Below are 22961 nucleotides of genomic sequence, written 5' to 3'. Positions count from 1 at the left end.
TGGCTTCTTTCTCTGCTTCTGTCCCTCCCCTGCACATGCTTTCTCTCTCTCTCTAAAAAATAAATAAATACAGGGTGGCCCTGTAATTGTATTTTAAATAAAATCTAAAAATAAATAAATAAATAGATACATACATACAATCTTAAAAAAAAAAAAAGTAAGTTCTAATTTGGAATCCAAATCTCTCCTAAAAAACTAAAAAAAAAAAAAAGATTTTATTTATTTATTCATGAGAGACACAGAGAGAGAGAGGCACAGACACAGGCAGAGGGAGAAACATCTCCATGCAGGGAGCCCAATGTGGAACTCAATCCTGGAACCCCAGGATCATGCCTTGAGCCGAAGACAGAGGCTTAACTGCTGAGGCACCCAGGCATCCCTAAATCTCTCCTAAAATCAAAGCAACAGCAGCTTGTATTTTAAATCCTTTAGCTCAAGGGTGGGTAACCTCATAAACAAGGGGTACAAAGAGGGTCCGACTTAAAAAGACTTCCCACACACATTCCAACCAGAGGTTCTTTCAGGTTAACAAGCTCTTCTTAGGGGGAAAAGAAAAAAGAAAAGATAAAAAAAGAATTAACTCTTGAGAGATGTCTAGTAGACACACATGCCTCTCAGAGAACTATGTCAATCAGCAAAGATTAACTAAGATTTAGTCATTGCCAAGGATGAGGTGGAAGGGAGGCGAGCAAGCAGTTTGAAGTGCAGGGCACTTCTCAAGAGAAGGAGGGTTTGCATGGGCCACCAACATGGAAATCACTCAAGAGACAAGTAGTAAAGAGTACCAGGAAGAAAAGAGAAGGGAAACAAAGTAATACATGTGGCCTTCTTGTCACTCAGTAAAGAGTACCAGGAAGAAAAGAGAAGGGAAACAAGAGTAATACATGTGGCCTTCTTGTCACCACCTCATGACATACCCTCCCCTACTTAAAGCAACAACGCCTTCAGGTTTCACATCTGAGAATGGTCAGGTACCTCCTTAATGGATGGCTCAGTCCCCACGTGGTCCATGAGCTTGTAGGTGGCAGCCACAAATAATGCTGTTATTTCCAGTCCTTCTTCAAACTGGAGATACACACCTCCCAGTTCATCGAGGCGAGCAACAAGATCCTGTTAGAACAAAGTCAAGTGATAACAGAAATGAGATACGTAAACCACTGTACCCTATGCAGACAGTTCTAAGAAATCTCACTCTAAATCTGGAGAACCCCTCAGTCATTTAGCACTTTGTCAAATAAGATGCTGAGGCAGAGAATAAAGTATATCACACAGGCATCTGAAGAGAACAGTATCTTCTGCAGCTCTGGGAGTGCTCCTTCCCTGACCCCTGGTACTGAAGTCTAAGCGCTGGAGTCATGGCACTGAAGACTCCAGGCTGCAGGGCACCTAGGAAGCATCGTGACACAGATGGATTCCATGGCCACCCGTCTGGGTACAACCCACAGAGCGCAACATTTCTCTTTCTTACTCAGTGTTCTAAAGGATGAAGAAACATACACTCCGCTGCTGGGTAACATGATAAAACAGTGCATGTGCCTGTGCGGCACCCAATGAAGACACTGGGGGCGGGGAGACTGCCTGTCATTACTGACTATGCAGAGTCCATGAGGGTGGTCTCTGCATAACAGTAGGTCCTGGGCAAAGGAAAGGATAAAGTAATCCTAAAAACACAGCGACCAAAAAAAAACCAAAAAAACAAAACAACAACAAAAAAAAACACAGCAACCACTTGCTGAGCACTTATTATGTATCAAGTACTTTAGAACCTTACCTGTTCCTATACCACCATACAAGGAATCAAGGCTCAGACACTAAATAATTTGCCTGAGATTACAAAGTAGTAAATAGCCAAAAAAAAAAAATAATAATAATAATCTGACTTTCAGGTTTGTTAGGCCTAAAATCTGTGACTGTGAGCCTATACTACAAAAGGCTAGGAAAGTAATTTGTTACCTAATTGGTGGTGTAACTATCCTACCCTAAAGAATATTCCCCAGGACATACTGCTCTGATACAAAGAATGTAATGTGCCATGGATATGAGAAGAAATTTAACTGGCCAAAATAAACCATGCTTGTCTAACTGCAAGACTCTTCTAAAGGGTTTCAAAGACAGGAGCTGGGGAATTCATTTGGCAAAATAAATTCACACCTCAATCTCCTCCACGATGCTCCTCAAATCTGCCTGCTGGGACAGGTGGGATGCCGTCTGCAGAGCCTGGACCGTTCTGGAAGATAAAGAGTAGAGGTGACTGGCAAATGTCGTCTCCTTTCATCTGCTCACTCCTTCCTGTATTGGAACACTTTCAGGAATATCCCTCTCTTGTTCTTTTTTTTTTTAATATATTTTTTAATTTATTTATTCATGAGAGACAGAGAGAGAGAGAGAGAAAGGCAGAGGCACAGGAAGAGGAAGAAGCAGGCTCCATGCAGGGAGCCCGATGTGGGACTTGATCCCGGGTCTCCAGGATCAGGCCCTGGGCTGAAGGCGGAGCTAAACTGCTGAGCCACCCTGGCTGCCCCGCCCTCTCTTTTCTTTAGAAGTACGAGGCAGTCTCAGCCATTAAGGAGCTTAATTACAATCCAGGTGGAAAAGGCTGTTGCATTGCAAAGATCCTGAGCAAGAGGAGGCAGTCCAGGCACCCTGACCTGAAGTAAGTACTGTGAGCACAGAGAAGACAGGGAGCACAAGTTCACGCTCCTCTGGAAACATGTTTTGTTCCTGTGGCATCACATAGAGAATACTGAGTAAGACTTACTTAGGTTTAGAAGAGAGATGCTCTTCAGGAGAACAGAATCCCACTAAGCCGAGGCATATGTTGTACAGGGTACTGTGCTAGGCAGAACTCAGCTGCTTGTTCACTTTCTACTTTTCTTACTCCATGACCAAAGAAATACTATGCAAGCTACAAATACAGACTCTTGGGTAAGAACTTGGAGCAACTTTTCTGAAACCAGATTCGTGTGCTATAAACACTTGCTAATTGTTCAATGCTTGTGCTATCCTGGCCCTACTGAGAGACCTAAAAAAAAGCCACTCCTACCCATTCAGGTATGAAAGAACATAAAAGGAATTTGGTCCTGAAACCAGAATTTATTCTCTTTCTTCTTTCCCTACCATTTATTTCTGATCATAAAAGCACGTATTTGTCAAAAATTCAAGCAACACGTTACTAAAGAGCAAAGTTTAAATTCCTGGAACACCTACCCCTAAAATATAATTGTTATCCAACTTCTTAATAACATAATGTATACATCTTTCCATATGAGTACATATAAATGTACTTTACTCTTATTAACTGTGACGTAGTACCATATGGCTTAGATATACCACAATTTACTCACTGAATCTCCAGTGGATACACATTACGTCACGCCAGGCCATGCTGTGGTGTAACAGACAAGCCTCATTCATTGCTCTCTTTCTATTTTTAAATTGAAGTAAAATTTACGTAAGAAAATTAACCATTTGAAAAGTGAACAATTCAGTGGTATTTAGTATTTATCTCACAACCTCTATGTGGTTCCAAAACGTTCCCATTAGTCCCTGTAGCCACTGAGCAGCTTCTTCCCTGCTTCCTGGCAAACCCCAATCTGCATCTGTGTCTGTGGATGTACCTATTTTGGATATTTCTTATAAATGGAATCATACACTATGTAACCTGTGTTTGGTTCCTTTCAGTTCACATCATGTTTTCAAGGTTCACTTATGCTATGGCATGTCTCAGTACTTCATTCTCTCTATGGCTTGCTCATGTAGTTTCATCCACTGATGAATATATTTTTTTTTGATAAATATTTTTCTATACGATAAACTTTGAAAGTAGAATGTGGTAGGTATGCACACCTAAGATTTTTTTTATTAGATTCTATTTTCTTAGTGCAGATAACTTGGAAAATATACGTAGTGCTTTTCCGGAGAAAGCAGAGGACCCCTGGTGGTTAAGCAACTGCTGCTTAATCCCAGAAAGGTCCCTTATTTCCCAAGAGGTGATCAGGCCTTCGTGTAAAACCACTTGTCCATCAGTCGACATGTGGGGGAGTGGAGAGAGAATTTGTCTGCTTTCGTTAAGATCATAACCATTTAGGTTCCCTCTATGGAAAACCAATCCTGCTAAGATGACAAGCTAGAAAACAGAGCAGTTACAGTTCATGGGCAGGGAAGCTCCAAGCATTCAAAGACTCCTATGGGATGCTTGTCGTTAAAATGCACCAGAGAAAATGAAGCCTGAATTTCCAAACAAGACAAAAATCCCACATCTGCCTGTGATAAATGCTGAGCCCAGAAAAGGCTGCTAAGATAGCCGAGAAAGAACTTTTCAATTAAGATATCATTTTTCTCTTTAGAACGAGTGAATGTCATGCTGGTAACAACTTCAGAAGTTTTTAAGAATGAAATTAATCCACTTAGCTTTTGAAAAGTTTTGTCACTGGCTTTAATTACTTATTTCCCAGTTGGCAATTTCTTTGCCTCTGGAGTACTTTATTCAAACACTAAGAAAGCCGATCTTGTCTTGCTAATATACAGCAGATGATTCAAAGAAATTGGGTTATGAGAGACCATAACGGCATCTTTTCAGATGGTTCATTCAAACCTACAAATTTTTTCTCCATTCTAGACAAGTTTATGGACATTCATATCCTAGAATAAGTCTACTTAAATGTAGAAGGCCCATTTAGAAGTCCTAATTTATATTAGATTTCCTTAAATAGGGCAAGTTGGTAGTAATGTTATACAAGGCATTCTGCTAGTTTGATCTTCACAATAACCCTAGGAGACAAATATCATCGTCCCTGTTTTACATATGAAAACACTGAGGTGTAAGGGGACTAAAGAGCCTGTTTATGGTCATAGATATATCAAATAGAAGGGTCTGGATTTGAACACAGTTCTATCCGATCCCAAGCATGTGCTCTTTCTACCTGCAAGCTTTCTACAAGAGAATAGAAACATCAAAGTATAATTTCAGCCTTCATTAACTCTTTGTGGGGCACCTACCATGCACCACACTTTGTATCACAAATAAAGAAGCTTACAACCTAAAATAGAAATAACCACAGTACAACCAAGAAAATAACTTCCTAAGAAAGGGACCTAGGAAGGAAGTGCTCTAGAGGAGGAATAGCTTTTGTTGCATGCCCACTAAGATCCACACACTGCACTCGGTTCTTCACATGCATTATCTCATTTAATTTAATCCTGACATTTGTTCTATGAGGTAAGGATTATGGGTCTCATTTTACAGATGCGGCTCAGGGAGGCTCAAGGTCACACAGCAAGGAAGGAATAGAGCTGGTGTTTAAATCCAAATTTAATTTACTCCAAATGGATGTCCTTTCTTCGTACTTTTTCCCATTCTGGGATTTTTGAGGGAGGTATTTTGCTTGGACGGAAATGGAAAGAATTTGCTGTAGAAGGTGGCATCAGATTGAGGCACTGACAGTGATATCATGACATGAGACTTGGGATCTCACTGGGGATCCTTGGGGATCTCCTCCAAGAGATTATGAGAGGGGATCAAAATAATATGACCTAAAACCAAAGGACCCCAGGACCAAGTACTGGGCCATGCGTACACGAAACATCAGCCCTGGGAAAAGTAGCCGCAAAGTCACTGATGACTGACCATGTGAAAATGATTAGGGTGTAAGTGGCAGAGAGAATGCAATGGGTTGTGAGTCCTGCCCTTAACAAAGCATCCAGTTAAGAAACCTGGGAAACAAGTGAACTATTTATTCTGCAACAGGGCATTGGTGTCACCAATCTCTTGCTCAACAACTAACAGGAGGTCAGGTGCTCTCCCCTCTTCAGGGGTTGCAACCAAATGGGGGACACAAAACAAAAAAATACATACACCATTTTAAATGAGGAGTTTCCGTGCTAAAGACAAAGAACAAAATATAGTATCACTTTTAAGGTTAGTCATCCTCAAGTCAGCTACAACATTTAAATTTATAACCAAGAGGAAAGTTGCTCAAGTTCCTTCCCTGTGAGGTGCTTCAAGCCTTTTGTGTAGTCGAGTCTGATTCCTAGCATGCTCTCTCCCCTCTGAGCACCCACTTCTCCCACTGGATGCTGTCTCTCACAACTCCAGGGGACCCTGTAAGCCCTCCTCTGGTGCAGAGCCACCACTGCTAACAGCTCACCGTGCCCTGGCCAAGCCTCAATGGAAGATGCACATGGTGCGCTGGTTTTACTTTCCCTTGGTCATCTCCCACCCTTGCTTCAGCCTCTCACCTCAAAAGCAATTCTGTCTTTATGGGGCAGTGTGTTTATGTTCTGACTCAGTGTCTTGAGGAACACGGTGTCCGGGTGAGCCCAACAGGACAGGGACCTCACCTGCCTTGGTTCAACAGGGGGTCCACACCGCCTGGCAGAGCATACGGCACACAGCAGGCACCCAGAAAAAATTTGCTGAACTGGTGAACGAACTCTTTCAGGACAGTCTCTGACACAAATGAAGCCTGAGAAGCGCTCGGCATGATGACTTACGCTAACACAGTCTCTTCCTTGCTGAGGCGGGCAGTAAGGGCACTGAGAGCTTCTTGGGAAGCCAAGGGAAGGCCAAAGCCACTGAGGGCTGCCACGGCATGGTAGATCTGGGTAACAGATGAGTCTTCACTGACAGCCGCTAGAAGCAGATCTTTGGTTTCATTTGAAATAGAGATCTAAGAAAGGATTGGCAGACACAGGGTTTTAGGACAGGTGCCGGCAGTTTGTGGCAAACAACATGCAGAGTAACTGCCAAAGCCACCCCTCTCCCCGTCCCACTGAGGGGCACATGATCGTTCCCCCTCAACTCCTCAGACACCAGAATTCGGTGTCTGTAGGAATGGAAAGCAACACCTTTGGAAAAATTCTGGCAAGTCACTTGTCTACTTATATGGCTCCCCTATGTTCAATTAAATGGATTTCCAGAAATCTGGTATGAGGGGTATTCTTCCTTTACTTTGAACATTTTTAAATGTTAAATGGAGATGGAAAAAAAAATTCAAGGCTTCCCAGAAAAGAGAGGCAACTCTAGGGAAAAGTTATGCAAAAGCCACGAAAAGTGAAAACTCAGGAAAAAAATAAACTCCATTTTCTTAAAAATAAAATAGTAAGAATGGAATTTCCACCCACACTAATGGATTCTCATTGTTAAAAAAAAAAAAAAAAAAAAAAGTTAATTTGACATGATTCTCCCTCTTTAAAGCTACACTTTATAGTTTAAAACAAATATACACGTAGAAGCTGGACTCACCTCACACCCTGAGAGGGCCTGGCTGGACTGGGCAGCGTAGAAAAGGGAGTCCACATTGCCGGGATCAAGATTTGATTTAATGAAAGCGCACGCTTTCTAAGTAGGGATAGAAAGTCAGTGATCAGTGGTGATATACACAGAGACTGGGAAAGTGTACATGCTTTTTGATGATAAAATTCTAAGCAATCTATGATGGCTTAAAGTATGAGCTACACAAGATTTCATGTTTTAAGCAGACATTTTCCATAGAACACTATATTACACAAAATTGCTGAGTTCATGCCAAGAGCAACAAACCTCAAATACTTCAGTCCTGAACCCTAGGAAAAAAGGAAAGAAATTACTCCCATTGACCACCTGCTCTGGCCATAACCTGTGCTAGGTGTTTATGATGCTCTTCCTTTTAATGAACGCCTAAGGACCCTGTGGTAGATATTATCATTCTCATTCAACAGAAAAAGAAATGGAGGCTAGAAGTAGTAAGTTACTTGGTGAAGGTGACAAATCTACATAACAGTAGTGTCTCCTCTGATTCTAATTGCACTGGGGTCTCCACTGAAGATGTGTCTCCCCAACACATCTAAAATAAGCTTGAAACCTATTTCTTCATCTGGACTTTCCAGCTCATGTATAGATAGTCATCACCATGTACCCAACTACCTCAAGCAGAAACCTAGGAATCATTCTGAACTTTTCCTTTACCCTACAGACCTAGTGAACTTATTTCCCTTCTTGTTTTTCAAACCCAATCCCCATCCCCTGGCTTCTCTCAGTGCCTTATTTCTCACTTAGATCGATACAATCACCTCCTAACTGGTCTCAAGCCACAGAGTCCATTCTGCATACTGACTACTCAAGGGTGATCTTTACAAAATACAAAAGCAACCATGTTTCTTTGCTATCAAAACCCTTGGGTAGTTTCTTATTATTCTCAGAACAAGATCCCAGTTTCTGATAGAGCATAAAATGCCCTCATGAGTGACATTTACTTCAGTGCCAGCTTTATCACACCACCTCCAACTCCCAAATCTTACCCTCCATCGTCCTGTAGCAACACAAAGACACCATGATCTCGTCTTGGTATATATGTGATCCTACTATTCCCGATGCGAGGAGCATCCTTCCCTTGTCCTTCCTCTCTGCCCAACCAGCTCCTATCTTTATCTCTGCTCAGATGTCACTTCTCCCAAAAAGCCTTCACTGACATTCATCCCAGTTTAGGCCAGAAGTCTTCCTTCCCTCCAGAGTGCTCCCCCAAAGTGCTTACAATACTGTACTAACTACAGTGGAGCCAGGCTGCTTGGGTTTGAATTCCAGCTCCCCCAGTGACCAGTTACCTAAGAGCAAAGACTCTGATGAACTTCAGTCACAGTGCCTGTCACAAAGTAGGCACATAATAAAACCCATGCTATTCTTACTGTAACAAACCCCAAGAAATATTACTTAACTGTTATATCACTAAATACTTTGATTGAGGTGACATAAAATTCGGCTATTCAAAATTAAATGGCACTAAAACAGTTAAAAGTAGGTGCTTCTGAAGAGGATAGGGTGTAGGGCAAGGTGGGCCACAAAACGGGTTGCTACTTTCCACTAACAGCTGTGCTGTGTTATCTGATATTTTTCTGTGCACACGTGCTACTTTAACCAAAAATCTATTTTTTAATTTTATGAATAAAATTTAAGTAAGTCTCAAAACGTAAATGAAACTCAAAATGAGTTTCAACCAGAACTGAGAGCCTGCTTGCTTGAACTTCAAAAGAGACCAAAGAAAGAAATACTTCATACTGAACAAATTAGGGATCTGAAGAAGAAAACAATCTAGTCATGAAATCCCTTCGTAGAATGTGGGTAAGCGTAAGACGTGCTTTGTCGCCATCTGGTGCTTTAACAATAGAACGACAGCATCCAAGACCCCAAAATGAAAATTATGGTCCTCGCTACCACTTTTTGAGCACTTAAATGTGTCAACACTGTTGTAAGCGCTTTACATGCATTTCTCATTTTGCATTAGGTCCTCCTGTTATCTTAAGTTTACAGACAAGAAAACTGAGGCATCAGAGAGGCAAAGTGACTTGTCCAAGGCCACTCAGCTCTTCATGGAGGAGCTACAATTCAAACCCAGGCAGCCCAGCTCCAGTCTGAGCTGTACAACCTGTAATTTGTCCTAGAAGAAAACTAGCAACGTGCCAATTCTAATTCTTTGGACAGCCAAATCAAGGTAAACAATACCAGCCGTCAGTGGCTTTGAAGCTCCCAGTGACAACTTGGCTTTAACAGCGGCAGTGAAAGTGAGAGGAGGCCTTGGGAAACACACCCTGGACTCTCAGTCAACCCACCCAATGCTGGGCCTCCACTGGCCACTTCCAGGGGTTTGTTACTCTGACCTCAGCTGTCCTCATTCCAGACTCAACTTGCCAATTGAAGCCTGCAAATCACCCCCTAAATGTCCATTCCCTATCTGCTCCTCCCTAATTTTTCGTGCCCTATATTAATATTCCAATTATCTAAGCATCCTCTTGAGTGGAGAACATCAGTGCTTTTCTCTATCCATTCTTCCCTACAGTTCCCTGAACAGAATCAGGAGTCAAGAAAAGATGGCTCAATCTCTCTCCTCTGCCTTTACCCCTCCCTTATTTCCTCTATTAACGTCTCCCAACTCCTCTTAACTCCTCTCAGGCCACACTGTAATCTCACCAGACTTTGTAACAGCATTGTACTATCAAGGCATAATCCTGGCAAGAGCCCTGGCACCAGATCCTTTGTAACTGGGCCCACCTTTTTCATATGCACTTCACCCCACGCCTCTGCTCCAGCTGTCCTGGACAAGTGACTCTCCACCAACACCTTTAAGCCACCAGGCTTAGTAGGGGCTGTTCTCTCCATTTGGAAGCCCATCCACCTTGTCAGTTCAACTTCTCCCTCTCAACTGGTAACTCCTGACACAGTAACAAAACTTACCATGACACAGTTAACAAAACTCAATCAAGACTTCCTTTAAAATAAACTTTCCTTGATCTTTCTCCCCACCTCACCTCCATCTATTACCTTCTTTCTCTTTCTACCAGTGAATCTCAGAATTGGAAAAGCCAAAGGATACTTTCTAATGCTCCCTCCCCAACCCTGGATAGAACTGATCATTTCTTCATTCTGAAATATTCGCTCCCTTTGCCCCGAGGACTCCCCTATACTTGCCTAGCTCTTGTCCTACTCTCAGCTGCTCCTTAGTTTCATCCTTGTCTACCTGATGGTTCAACCCTAGAGTTTATCAACTCCTGGGCCCACTTCTCAACCCTCCTCTCTCTCCCCGAGCCATTTCATTCACACCGATGGCTTCATCCAGAGCCTCTATGCAGACAGTCTCAGGTCTGTAGCCCCAGCCCCAATTTCTCTCAATCAATGGCCATTTACATGACACAAAGGCACTTCAAGCTCACCATGTTTAAGACCAAATTCATGATCTTGCCCAAGCAAACGTAATTCTCTTTCTGTGTTCCTGTCTTATTGAGTGGCCCAATCATCCACCTGTGCAGCAAAAGCTGGAAGTCTTTTGTATGCCTCCTGTGTTTAGTCCTGCCCCAAATTCTCCTGCCAATCTGTCCTCTACAGAACAGGAAAGAAACCTTTCAAAAATGAAAATGGATCCTAATACTTGCTACTTAAAATCAACCGTTCTTCAGGGAAAAAGCAAACATTTTCCTGTCGCTGCCAAGGCACTGAGACTTAGCCCCCACCTTCCTCTCTGGCCCCACTCTTCTCTCTCCTATTGTCTGCTCAACATGCAGCCCATCCCCTCTCAGTCTCTCAAATGTAACCTGCTTCCTACCCGCACAGGAACCTTGCACCTGCCATTCCCTCTGCCTGAAGTTCCTTCTCTTTCCTGTCTTCCAGTTAACTCTTACTTCCTTTTAGAATTCAGATCAATCATACCTTCCTTCACTTATTTTTTAAAACCTTTAAAAAGGTTTTATTTATTCATTCATGAGAGACAGAGAGAGAGAGGCAGAGACACACAGGCAGAGGAAGAAGCAGGCTCCATGCAAGGAACCTGATGCGGGACCCAATCCTGGACCCCAGGATCACACCCTGAGCCGAAGGCAGACGCCAAACCACTAAGCCACCCAGGCATCCCTCTTTCTTCACTTAATAAACAGCTATTGAGTGCCTACCACATGCCAGGTGCTACTCTAGGCACTGGAGCTGCATAACAAATAAAACAAACAAAGTCCCTGCCTTCAAGAAGCTATAATTTAGGAAGATATAGAGTGAGATTTAAATTCAGAGATTTCCTTGGGAAAGCCTTCCCTGAACCAGGTCAAAGTCCCCTATTTATAATACCATAACTCACCTTCATAAAACTTACCATTGTTAAAAATATTCATATATCTATTTGATTATATAACTAATGCCTATCTCCACTATTAGAGTATACATTCCAAGAGGGCAGAGGTTCTCTCTCACTGTTCGACACTAAATCCCCAGTGCCTAACACACAGCAGAAACTCACTAAGTATCTGTTGAATGACTGACTAAATCGTGCAGCAGCCAGTACAAATAGCAACCACTCTGCACAAGGTAGGGTCTTATAGAAAGCTTTCTCAGCAAGAGAGTGAGCAAGCTGCTCCCTCTACTGGACTCACACACCACACATCTGGGACTTTTTACACACTAGGTATCCCTTTGTACTCAACACCTGGTCTCACTATCAGGGTACCTTCCACTAGAGAATGAGCTGTTGTATTCTCTGCACTTAGTATAAACCTTGGCACACAGCAGATGCTCCATAAATAACTGCTGCCTGAAGGAATGTCTGACTGTCTGCTATGCCTAGCAACTAGCTGAGTACTCGGCTCTCAGCAAAGACTCACCACTTGTTGAATGGTACAAATATACTGACCTTCAAAAGCACTCACCATGTACCAGACACTGAGCTAAGCACTTTATATTTACTATCTCCCTTAATCCCCATAACAACCCTGTAAGATAGTCATCACTATTCCCTTTTACAGACGGGAAAGTGTGTGATTGTCTGACAACCTATACACACTGCCTAGTGTTCATTGATTCCAGTCATTCAAATACTACATTACAACTTTTGCCATAGTATATATCCGTCATATTTTTATATTTTCTTCATATTTTCATGACAATAAATATAAAACTCCCCCTCACTGTTCTTAAATCTTACAGAAAGCTGAGCAATATCTATAAAATCACCATTCTCATTCCATACTCTGCTGTACCTAAAACTGCTTTGTAGTCTCATATTCTCATTAAGCCCTATTCCTCTCAGTTTCGCTGCTAAAATCTCCTGGGACAAAATAACCACAATCTCCCTTAAGGATCTTTGACATCAACCAGTTCGGTGCATCTAGGAGGACCAAAGGATTTCTCTCTGCTCAGCTGAAAACAACAATGGAGCAGGGCACATCTCACCACATGGAAGTGGCAGTAATGGAGACTATCCTCAATAGATCTATTTAGCGTGCACATCTAATAAGGCAATTTGACAGCTTGAAACGTCCATACAACTCTCTTCCTTCCATTGCTTATAATACACACATCATACAATCACCACAGCACACTCCAAAAATGACTCAAAAAGTGAAGTATATGATAAACTCATTTATTTTCTGATCAACAGACATTTTTGAGACCTTCCATTTCTAATAAGCTAACATTTACAATTCATTCAACAACTATCTGTTGAACACTCTGTGTTAATTAGACATCAAGCAATAGGGATGTCACTTTGAGAAAAAATGTCAATGTACACTAACCCTTCTACTATATAATAAAGCTAACTGAACACTAATACTTAGTACATAACTCGCTACATGCCAGCACCATGCTAACTACCCTAACATACATCACCCATGAGCTGACTATTGCAATTATCTCTATCTTACAGATGAGAAAACAGACTCTGAAAGGTTCAGTAACTGCGCAGGTCACTTGGTTGTTTAGTTCTGAAGTCAAGATCTTAAAGCCAAGCAGTCTTTTTTTTTTTTTTTTTTTTTAATTTTTTTTAGCAGTCTGACTTTAGAGAATGTTTTATAAACATAAAGCCATAGCTGGCCCAATCATGCAATTACTCCAAATCATACTACACGGCAGTTATCTGGATGGCTTTAATCTACATCTTAAGCCTTGACCAATGTCCCCTCAAACTCAGGACATCAGCAGAGAACACCTCTGGGGCTATGTGCTCAATCTAAATCCATATGGAACTCCAAATCATGAGACAGAAAAAGGTACCTTTCTGGCTAACAGGAGAGCTGCTCAATCCTCCATGATCCTCTCTTAGACTGAATCGTACAGTTCCACATAACTTTGAAAATGACCAGTAGATACCACTCTTCCTGCATTCTAATCTACCAAAATTCAACATTTACCTAATATCCCAATTTTACCTCCTGTACCTCACAATACAAAACCTCTACTAGTCAAGACTACTCCACTGTATCTCCCCATTTGCTCTCTCTCATCCCCAGGCATCCCCTTCTCTACAGATACTGCAGCCTTCTATACACTGCAGTATCTGCACTAAGCAATGTCTGAATTTGCCTGAGTAGATTATAAATAGTTTTAACATATTGATGATGATGAGATGATAACTACCACTTGAAGGGGCTTTTATGGGCCACTCACTTGGCATAATATGATTTCACTTCACCGTTAATAAAGATCCTGTGAGGAAGGCATCATAACTCCCCTTTCACAGAGAGGTAGAACCAGAATCAAAAACTTGGGCTAACTAGCCCCAATGCCTGCCCTCTTTCTTTTGAGTGGAACTAATTTTACCAGGAGGTACATTCACCTACAGGATTTATAACATGGGAATCACAAGGAAAAGTCTGTTTCCTCAATGCAGTCATGCACAGGAAGGAAATACTAGGCAGAAGCAAGAGACAGCTGTCAGGAAAAGAAACCTGAATGAGTGTGGACCTTATATAGCAGGGATTAGCAAACTTTCTGCCAAGGACCACAGAATAAATATTTTAGGCTTTTTGGGCCAGATAGTCTCTTTAATAACTACTTAACTCTACTGCTAAAGTGAAAAGCAGCCATAGTCAATATATAAATGAGTGGGTGTGGCTGTGTTCCAATAAAACTTTATTTACAAAAACAGGCTTCAAGCCAGATTTGACTCTGGGGGCCATAGTCTGTCAAGACTTCTGCTATATGTATTCAGATGATGGCTGGCAGACATCACACAAATTACTTAACCTCTCAACTTCCATTTCCTCCTCTATTATAGAATAGTATTTCTGACTATATAGAATTAAGACAATTAGCTCAAGATAATATATCCAGTGTACCCAGCACATATGAGGCATTCAATAAATCAATAGCAATTACTGATTCTAGTCTGGGGCAGGAAACGTAAAAGCAAGCCTACGACCTTAGAAACTCTGACTACTGGGGGCAGCCCTGGTGGTGCAGCAGTTTAGCGCCACCTGCAGCCTGGGGTGTGATCCTGGAGACCCGGGATCGAGTCCCACGTCAGGCTTCCTGTATGGAGCCTGCTCCTCCCTCTGCCTGTGTCTCTGCCCCTCTCTCCCTCTGTCTCTATGAATAAATAAAATCTTAAAAAAAAAAAGAAAGAAAGAAACTCTGACTACTGGATCACATAAAAACATCCAAAAAATACACACAGAAAGACATTTTGGCCCACTGGCTAAAATGGGACATTCACAGCATTAAAAAGAATAACAACTGTTATTGTATATCAATTATACTTCAAAAAAAGAAAAGGAAAAAAAGATAATTGCCATGGATTACAAAATATAAACTGGGATTCCAATTCTGGCCATGGCAGAGTTAAAGGTATTAAACTTACCCTCCTGCCATAAGTAATTATAAAACTGAAAAATTATATGAAGTTGAAACACTGGACTATAGATTGTGATGCTTAAAAGAAAGTAAAAAGTGGGGCAGCCCAGGTGGCTCAGTGGTTTAGCGCCGCCTTCAGCCCAGGGCCTGATCCTGGAGACCCAGGATCGAGTCCCACATCAGGCCCCCTGCATGGAGCCTGCTTCTCCCTCTGCCTGTGTCTCTGCCTCTCTCTCTCTCTGTGTATGTCTCTCATGAATAAATAAATAAAAATCTTTAAGAAAGTAAAAAGTGTGAAAACAATAGTACAAATGATGGGAGTTTAAATGTAAATACATTGTTATATGGTTCTTTCGTTATTTGTAACATACTGAAGTAATATTTCAAAGTATATTATGATTGCATGTTACAATCTCTAGAATATGAAAAAAGTAGAGCTAAAAAGTCAACAGAAGAGGTAAAATGGAATAATCAAAATTATTCAATTTAAGACAGGAAAGAAGGAGGAAAAAGCAAGGCAAATAAATAATAAGATGGTAGACTTAAATCCAACTGTAGAGTTACATTAAATATAAACAGACTAAACTCCCCAATTAAAAGACAGAGATCGTCAGACTGGATTAAGAAAACAAGTCCTGGGATGCCTGGATGGCTCAGTGGTTGAGTGTCTGCTTTGGCTCGGGGCCTGATCCTGGGATCGTGGGATCAAGTCCTGCATCAGGTTCCCCATGGGGAGCCTGCTTCTCCCTCTCCCTCTGCCTATGTCTCTGCCTCTCTCTCTGTCTCTCATAAATAAGTAAATAAAATCTTAAAAAATAGTTTAAAAGCAGAGAGTTTTCACCAACTGGTAGTAGAAGTCAGAGAGATTTAAGAGAAAGAAGAACTCAACATGTCATTTCTGATTTAAATGGGACAACATAAGAAAAAATGTGGGTGGCCCTGGGGAACAGAGAACAGCCCTTGGCTGACAGCCCACAAGAAAACAGGGATTTCAGTCTTAGAACCACAAGGAATTGCACGCACTCTGTCAACCACCTAAAGGAGAATGAAGCAGATTCTTCCCCAGAGCCGCCAGATAAGAGCCTAACCTGGCCAACACTCTCATTTTGATCTTGTGAGACCCTAAGTAGAGAGCCCTGCCAAACCTGCCTGGACTTCTGACCACAGAACTATTAGCTAATCAATGAATGCTATTTTAAATAATCGAATTTATCGTCATTTGTTATACAGCCATAGAAAACTAATACACAGGGGTGCCTGGGTGGTTCAATTGGTTAAGTAGCCAGTTTGTGATTTTGGCTCAGGTCATGAGATTGAGCCCCAAGTTGAACTCCATGCTTAGCAGGGAATCTGCTTAAGATTCTCTCCCTCTGCCTCTTACCCCACTCCACATGCACACTTCCTCTCTATCAAATAAATAAATAAATCTTAAAAAGAAGAAAGAAAGAACGAAAGAAAGAAAGAAAATACAAGATTTGTATGAGAAACCTGGCCTTAAATTCTTTACCCTAGCTGTCCATGCTACAATAATGAATAAAATATAAATTCACTTAAGACTGAATCTTTTCCTAAATCCAGGAAAAGTTTTAGTTGTGATGCATTTTCTTCATCAAAGATCCAAGAAAGATATCAAAACTACTTGATGCGGGGCACCTGGGTGGCTCAGTGGTCAAACTGAACCTTTGGCTCAGGTTGTGATTCTGGGGTCCTGGGATCAAATCCTGCACAGGGCTCCCCATGGGGAGCCTGCTTTTCCCTCTGCCTTTGTCACTGCCTCTCTCTGTGTGTCTATCATGAATAAATAAAAACATAAAAAAGAAAAAAACTGCTTAATGTGGTGACTATCAGTGTTTAATATATATGAATGTCCCCATCTTGAATTCCTTTATTATTTATAAGGATTACATATACAGGGCACTTAACAAGTACATGTGGTATTGTACAGTCTCTCTCAGAACTATAGCAATAGTTTCTAGAGGCAATATTAAAGCTTAAAGTAAAAAGTAAAGTTTCTAAGACTTGTTCTTTATATCCTACAAAAACACCTGGTCCTAAACATACATTAAGCATTAAAAAAAAAAAAGATCTGTCAGATTGAAATTAGTATTTATTATATTAGCCGTGGTCATCCTTAAATGAACAAAAGTTGGTTCTGAAGTACACAAAAGTAACATAGTGAAGGGATGAGGCCAAGATAAAAAAAGGCCTTACCTTTACATCTGGCACTTGGACACCAAGGCTGCTGAGTCCCACGATGGAGTAGAAAGCTGATTCCAAACTCGTGAAAGGGCGGTCCAGTGAGGCTCTCAGTCTCTCCACATCAGGCTTGGTGAGGTAGTGAGTGGGCGTCAGAGCTTGGGTACCGGCTAGGATTGTCAGGGCCAACAGGAAGACAGTGCTTGCACCTGGGGGAAAGGACTATTAAGTACATTCCAAAACAATTCCGAAGTTTTATATATAGTTCCAATGATGGTGTGTACCAAGGTCCAGGAACCTTGGTACATGTGAAGAAGCGGGAGAGAACTGGGAGGTTTTAACTTGGAGAGAAGTCCTGGGGACAGCCCGGGTGGCTTAGTGGTTTAGCACCACCTTTGGCCCAGCGTGTAATCCTGGAGATCCAGATCGAGTCCCACATCAGGCTCCCTGCATGGAGCCTGCTTCTCCCTCTACCTGTGTGTCTCTCTCTCTGTGTCTCTCATGAATAAATAAAATATTAAAGAAAAAAAAAAAGAATTCCTGGGTAAGTGGGGGGCATGGTCTTCATCCATGTGAAGGACGGTCCTCCAGGTAGGACCCATGACACCATTGCTATCTCAAGCATGTTTGTTAACTCCTATGCCTCCGTGACAGGCCCAATCCGGATTCCTCACCAGGGCCACACCTGCCTCTCACTCGACCTTTTCCCTCACTTTGCCTGCCCTCCATCTCTGGCTGTTGCTGTAAATCGTGTTCTTCCCTACCCAGCACTTTTTTGTGCTTTCCCTTACTTCAACTTTCAAGTTTTTCTTCTCAGATTTTAGTTCAAGTAATCTCTTCATTAAGAAGCCTCCCCAGCAGCCCTTCCTTGGGTTAGGTCCCCCATACCATAAAGTAGTGAAGAATGGGACCTCTGTGGCCAGGTTTTTTTTTAATTTTTTTTAAGACTTAATTTATTTGGGGCAGCCCAGGTGGCTCAGCAGTTTAGCGCCACCCTCAGCCCAGGGCCTGATCCTGGAGACCCGGGATTAAGTCCCATTTTGGGCTCCCTACATGGAACCTGCTTCTCCCTCTGCCCGTGTCTCAGCCTCTCTCTCTCTCTGTCTCTCATGAATAAATAAATAAAAAAAAATTTAATTTATTCATGAGAGATAGAGAGAGGCAGAGATACGGGCAGAGGAGAAGCAGGCTCCCTGTGGGGAGCCTGATGTGGGACTCGATCCCAGGACTCCAGGATCACACACTGAGCCACCCAGGTGTCCTGCACACTTTCTCTAAATAATAAAATCCTTAAAAATAAATAAATAAATAAATCCTAGCTCTGCCATTTATTAGCCATGTGGCTGTGTCAGTTACAATGTGGCCAGTCCATTCCTCAGTTTCCTCAAGTGTAAAGTAGGACAATAACAGTACCTACACCTCAGAAGTGTAATGAGGAGTACATGGGTTAACATAGAAAAATCTTACAACAGTGACTGGCATATAACAAAAACTACATAAACATTAGCTATTTCTATTACCGTCACTATTGTTGCTATATCCATGCATAGCAACCTGTACTCTATGTAGTCTTTTTCACAACTATAATACTGTAATGTCTAATTCCTCTGCTAAACTCTGGACAGATAGTTTCTTCTGAATATACCAGTATTTCCAAGGACTACACATTTCTTGGCACACAGAAGTATATTAATATTTGCTAAATAAATGAAAAGAAAAATTAATCTTTGTCTATTATGCTCCAGGAGACAGGAAGCAATTACGAGTGGTACATTGTATGACTGCTCATGAATTGTTGGCTATCCAATTAACAGCACAGTATCCACCCCCACCACCTTATCCATACTTCCCATGGTTTCAGCTACCCACACTCAACCACGGTCTGGTATTGTTAGGTCAGCAGTAGCCTACTGCTACATCACAATCACTTCATCTCATCATGGTGACATTTTATTATGTAGGCATCTATATCAAGAAGAGTGAGTACAGGACAAGATATTGAGAGGAGAGACCACATTCTCATAACTTTTATTATACTGTATTATTATAATTGTTCTTCTATTATTAGTTAGCATTGTTAATCTCTTACTATGCCTAATTTATAAATTCAATTTTATGGGGATCCCTGGGTGGCTCAGCGGTTTCATGCCTGCCTTTGGCCCAGGGCGCGATCCTGGAGTCCCGGGATCGAGTCCCGCGTCGGGCTCCCGGCATGGAGCCTGCTTCTCCCTCTGCCTGTGTCTCTGATTCTCTCTCTATCTCGAATAAATAAAAATAAATCTTAAAAAAAAAGTTTAAAAAATAAATTCAATTTTATCATAGGTATGTATGTGTAGAAAAAAACATAGTATATAAGGGTTCAGTACTATTTGCACTTTTAAGCATCCACTGGGAATCTTGGAAAGTATGCTCTGCAGAAGAGGGAGGGAGCACTACTGTAATCATAAGGTAATGGTCTAAAGCCTCTGCCTATAGTTTCAAATTTAGTTTCAACTAGAATCCCATAAGAAAGGCATTATTAGGTGGCACCTGGCTGGTTCAGTCAGTGGAGCATTGACTCTTGATATCGGGATGTGAATTCGAGTCCCATGTTGGGTGGAGAGATTACTTTTTAAAAAAGGCATCAAGGGAGGCCTGGGTGGCTCAGCAATTGAGCGTCTGCCTTTGGCTCAGGGCACGGTCATGGGGTTCCTGGATGGAGTCCCACATCAGGCTCCCTGCATGGAGCCTAATTCTCCCTCTGCCTATGTCTCTGCCTCTCTCTGTGTCTCTCATGAATAAACGAAATCCTTAAAAAATTTTTAAAAGGCATCGTTATTATCTATTTGACAAATAAGAAAACTGAGAACAAGGGGCGCTTGGGTAGCTCTGTCAGTTAAACATCTGCCTTTGGCTCAGGTCATGATCTCAGGGTCCTGGGATCAAGCCCTGAATTGGGCTCCCTGGGGCTCTCTGCTCAGCAAAGAGTCTGCTTCTCCCACTTCCTCTCTGTTCTCTCCCTCTCTCAAGCAAATAAATAAAATCTTAAAAACAAAAAGAAAAAAAAAGAAAAGAAAACTGAGAACGAGAGTAGTCTGCAGACAATCTTGGACTCAAACTCAAATCTAACTATAGAGTTTACACTCCACTATTTTTTGGAGAATGTTTTAGAAACAATGCCTACATTAGCAGTAACTCAGAATCGTTCTACGAATGCTAGTTCTATTTAAATCCCTGTGCATATGTTAAATAATCTAAAGAATTTGGAAGATCTTTTTAAAACACTACAAAGGGAAATATATTGTGGAGTATTCATTAATAAATATTTATTGAATGCCTACCAAGCACTATTTTTGGTATATACTTCTGCAGGAATCAGAAACACACACGCGTGTGCACACACACACACGCACACCCCAAGCCTCATGAAGTCTACATTCCAGTGGGAAAAGAAAGATATCACACAACACACCTAAGGAAACATTTATCACATCAGAAGGTGAAAAGTGCTATGGAGAAAACTAAAGCCTGGAAGAGTTATCTGAGAAGAGCTACGATTTTAAATATGGTAGTCTATGAAGGTCTGAGAAATAAAGCTACTGTGTATAGACTTGAAGGAAAAGGAGCGTCACAAAGATATTTTGGGGGAAACTATCTCAAGATGCAAAGACCCTGAATCAACAATATATATAGCATTTTTGACATTAGCAAAGAGGAAAGTATAGCTACCCAGTAGTAGTAGTATAGCATAAGTGAAGGGTGAAAGGTATGGAAGAGATGACAGAGGTAGCAGAGGCCAAATCTCCTGGGCCTTTTAAAACTTTCTAGGGACTCGGGCTTTTACTGAGTGAGATAGGAGCCAGCAGAAGTCCAGTGATTTGACCTATTATATTGTAGGTCAAATCACTCCTACTTCGAGAAGAGGAGTGATTTGACCTACAATTTAATAGGATCACTGTGTTGAGAATACACAAAACTTGAGACTAGGCAGGAGAAAGGACCTAAAGAGGGACGCCAGTTAGTAATAATCCAAGTAAAAAGATGATGGTGGTCACAGCCAGGGTGACATCAGTAGAGGTGAGAAGCCGTCAGAGTCTGGCTGGAATTCAAGGTCAAAGCCAGAACTGCTTAAGAATAGAGCAATGTAAGAAAAAGAGGAGTCAAGACACTAATGTGGAGTCCCCAGTGCCTTGTGTATGTGCATGTACTAAATATAATAAGATCTAGGAAATGAGGACTTGCATTTTCCCAGCTAGACTATAAATTTCCCTAACACGGCGTCTGTGTCAGAATCCTCATCTTCCCACCTCGAATTAACAACAACAACATTTTTGGCTAAAATCTGAGCACTTAGCATGTGTGGGGTATGCCCATACTACGCTTAGTACTTGGCATGTACTGAGTCATTCAATCTTCACAACATCCAAGTGAGTGTGCTTTTACAGATCAAGAAATGGAGACTCATTAGGAATTAACTGCCCTAAGACACGAAACCGAGAACCCCAAATGCGGGCAGTGTGGATCCAAAGTTTAACTACTCTGTTAACCCTCAACTTTTCAAAAAATGGGGCAATGACCCACTCTCTTATTCACGGTCATCTTGGGCAAGTTACTTCTCTGAAATTGCGTCTTCCTCTTTGTCAAATATAAATAGTAGTACACCTCCCCCCACGCCGCTGTGGGACTACGTGAGAGTCCATCGTGCACAGGGTCCGCTCAGCAGCAATGCAGTTAGCTTTATTGATGCTTGCTCAGGGCCGTGCACGCTTCTACACTATGCACGAGGATCAGCTCACTGAGGACAGCAATTTATTCGGCAGATGATGTGACTAATAACCTAGTCCACAGATCAGAAACTGAGATGAAGAGGGTTAAGGAACTTGGACTGGAGCATACAACGGACACTTGGCCGACTCCCAAGTTTGCAGCAGGAGAATCCAATTTAAGAATTTATACCCTAAGCCCCCAGAGAGGTGAGTGATTTCCTTTTGCTCCTTTTTTTTTTTTTTTTTTTAAACTGAACTGGAAACCACGGTCCAAAGAAGGACGACCTGGCCAAAAGCTTACTCTCAGGTCACCCCGCCCGGGAGCCGCCGCGAGTGAAACGGATGGGCGAAGCCAGACGTAAGAGTTGACCGCGGGCCGCGGGTGGGCCTCGGGGGCACCCGTAGCTCCCCGCCGCACTGGCCCCCACCCCACCGCCGCCCGCCCGCAGTCCCACCCGCTCCGCCCGCCCTCCGTCACGCACTCGACCCCGAAAGAGCCCGAGCCGAGCCCGAGCCCGAGCCCGAGCCCATGCCCCTGCCCTACAGGGGGAGAGGCTCCCGCCTGGCAAGCTCCCGAGTGGCGAGCACCAGCGTCCACTCGCCAAGGCGTGCCGGCCGCGGGGCCCCGTGGTCGAGCCATGCACTACGCCTCACCCGGCGACGCCATTCCTCCGAGCAGGTCCCACCAGGGCCGGAGCCGCAGGCTGACTTCCGCTCGGGAAAGTGGCTCCAAGAGCACGCCGGAGGGGACGCCAGGGACTCGCAGCAGACTGCGCGTGCTGGAATGGGATCTCGGCACAGGTCAGCCCCCGCCGTCCCGCAGGCTAGGGCTGGTCCCAGGAACCGCGGCCCCAGTTCCAGTCCCCGCGCGCAAAGGGCGCCGCGGTCCTCGCGTACAGGCCCGCTTCCCTCCCCCCGCGACCTGGCTCACTTGGAACCAG

General features: G+C 42.6%; 2 protein-coding genes across 23 annotated transcripts in view; one reads left to right on the top strand and one right to left on the bottom strand.

Annotated features, from left to right (window-relative positions):
• RPN2 (ribophorin II) overlaps nt 1-22808 on the bottom strand; it is a 57622-nt gene extending 34814 nt beyond the window's left edge. For 3 of the 5 annotated variants that reach the window (XM_049100360.1, XM_025470011.3, XM_025470012.3), the window contains exons 1-6: nt 22675-22808; nt 17291-17484; nt 7244-7339; nt 6493-6668; nt 2152-2227; nt 976-1110 (exon numbers count right to left, since the gene is read on the bottom strand). In XM_049100360.1, the coding sequence (XP_048956317.1) occupies nt 976-1110; nt 2152-2227; nt 6493-6668; nt 7244-7339; nt 17291-17484; nt 22675-22687 (690 nt within the window). In that variant the 5' untranslated portion in view covers nt 22688-22808. Of the gene's footprint in view, nt 1-975; nt 1111-2151; nt 2228-6492; nt 6669-7243; nt 7340-17290; nt 17485-22502; nt 22567-22674 lie in introns of those variants that run through there. The other 2 variants (XM_049100361.1, XM_049100362.1) reach the window with 1 other exon arrangement.
• The window catches only part of MROH8 (maestro heat like repeat family member 8), a 58871-nt gene continuing 58459 nt past the window's right edge, over nt 22550-22961 (top strand). For all 18 annotated transcript variants that reach the window (XR_003145118.3, XR_004808769.2, XM_025469998.3 and 15 more), the window contains exon 1: nt 22550-22821. Coding sequence is in view for 16 of the 18 variants with exons in the window: in XM_025469998.3 (XP_025325783.1) it covers nt 22550-22821 (272 nt within the window). In the remaining 2 variants the exon portion in view is untranslated. The remainder of the gene's footprint in view (nt 22822-22961) is intronic.

This window comes from Canis lupus, chromosome 24 (assembly GCF_003254725.2).
Source record: "Canis lupus dingo isolate Sandy chromosome 24, ASM325472v2, whole genome shotgun sequence".
Taxonomy (NCBI): Eukaryota; Metazoa; Chordata; class Mammalia; order Carnivora; family Canidae; genus Canis; species Canis lupus.
Note: the sequence above shows the minus strand (reverse complement) of the source record. Positions and strands in the feature narration are given on the sequence as shown.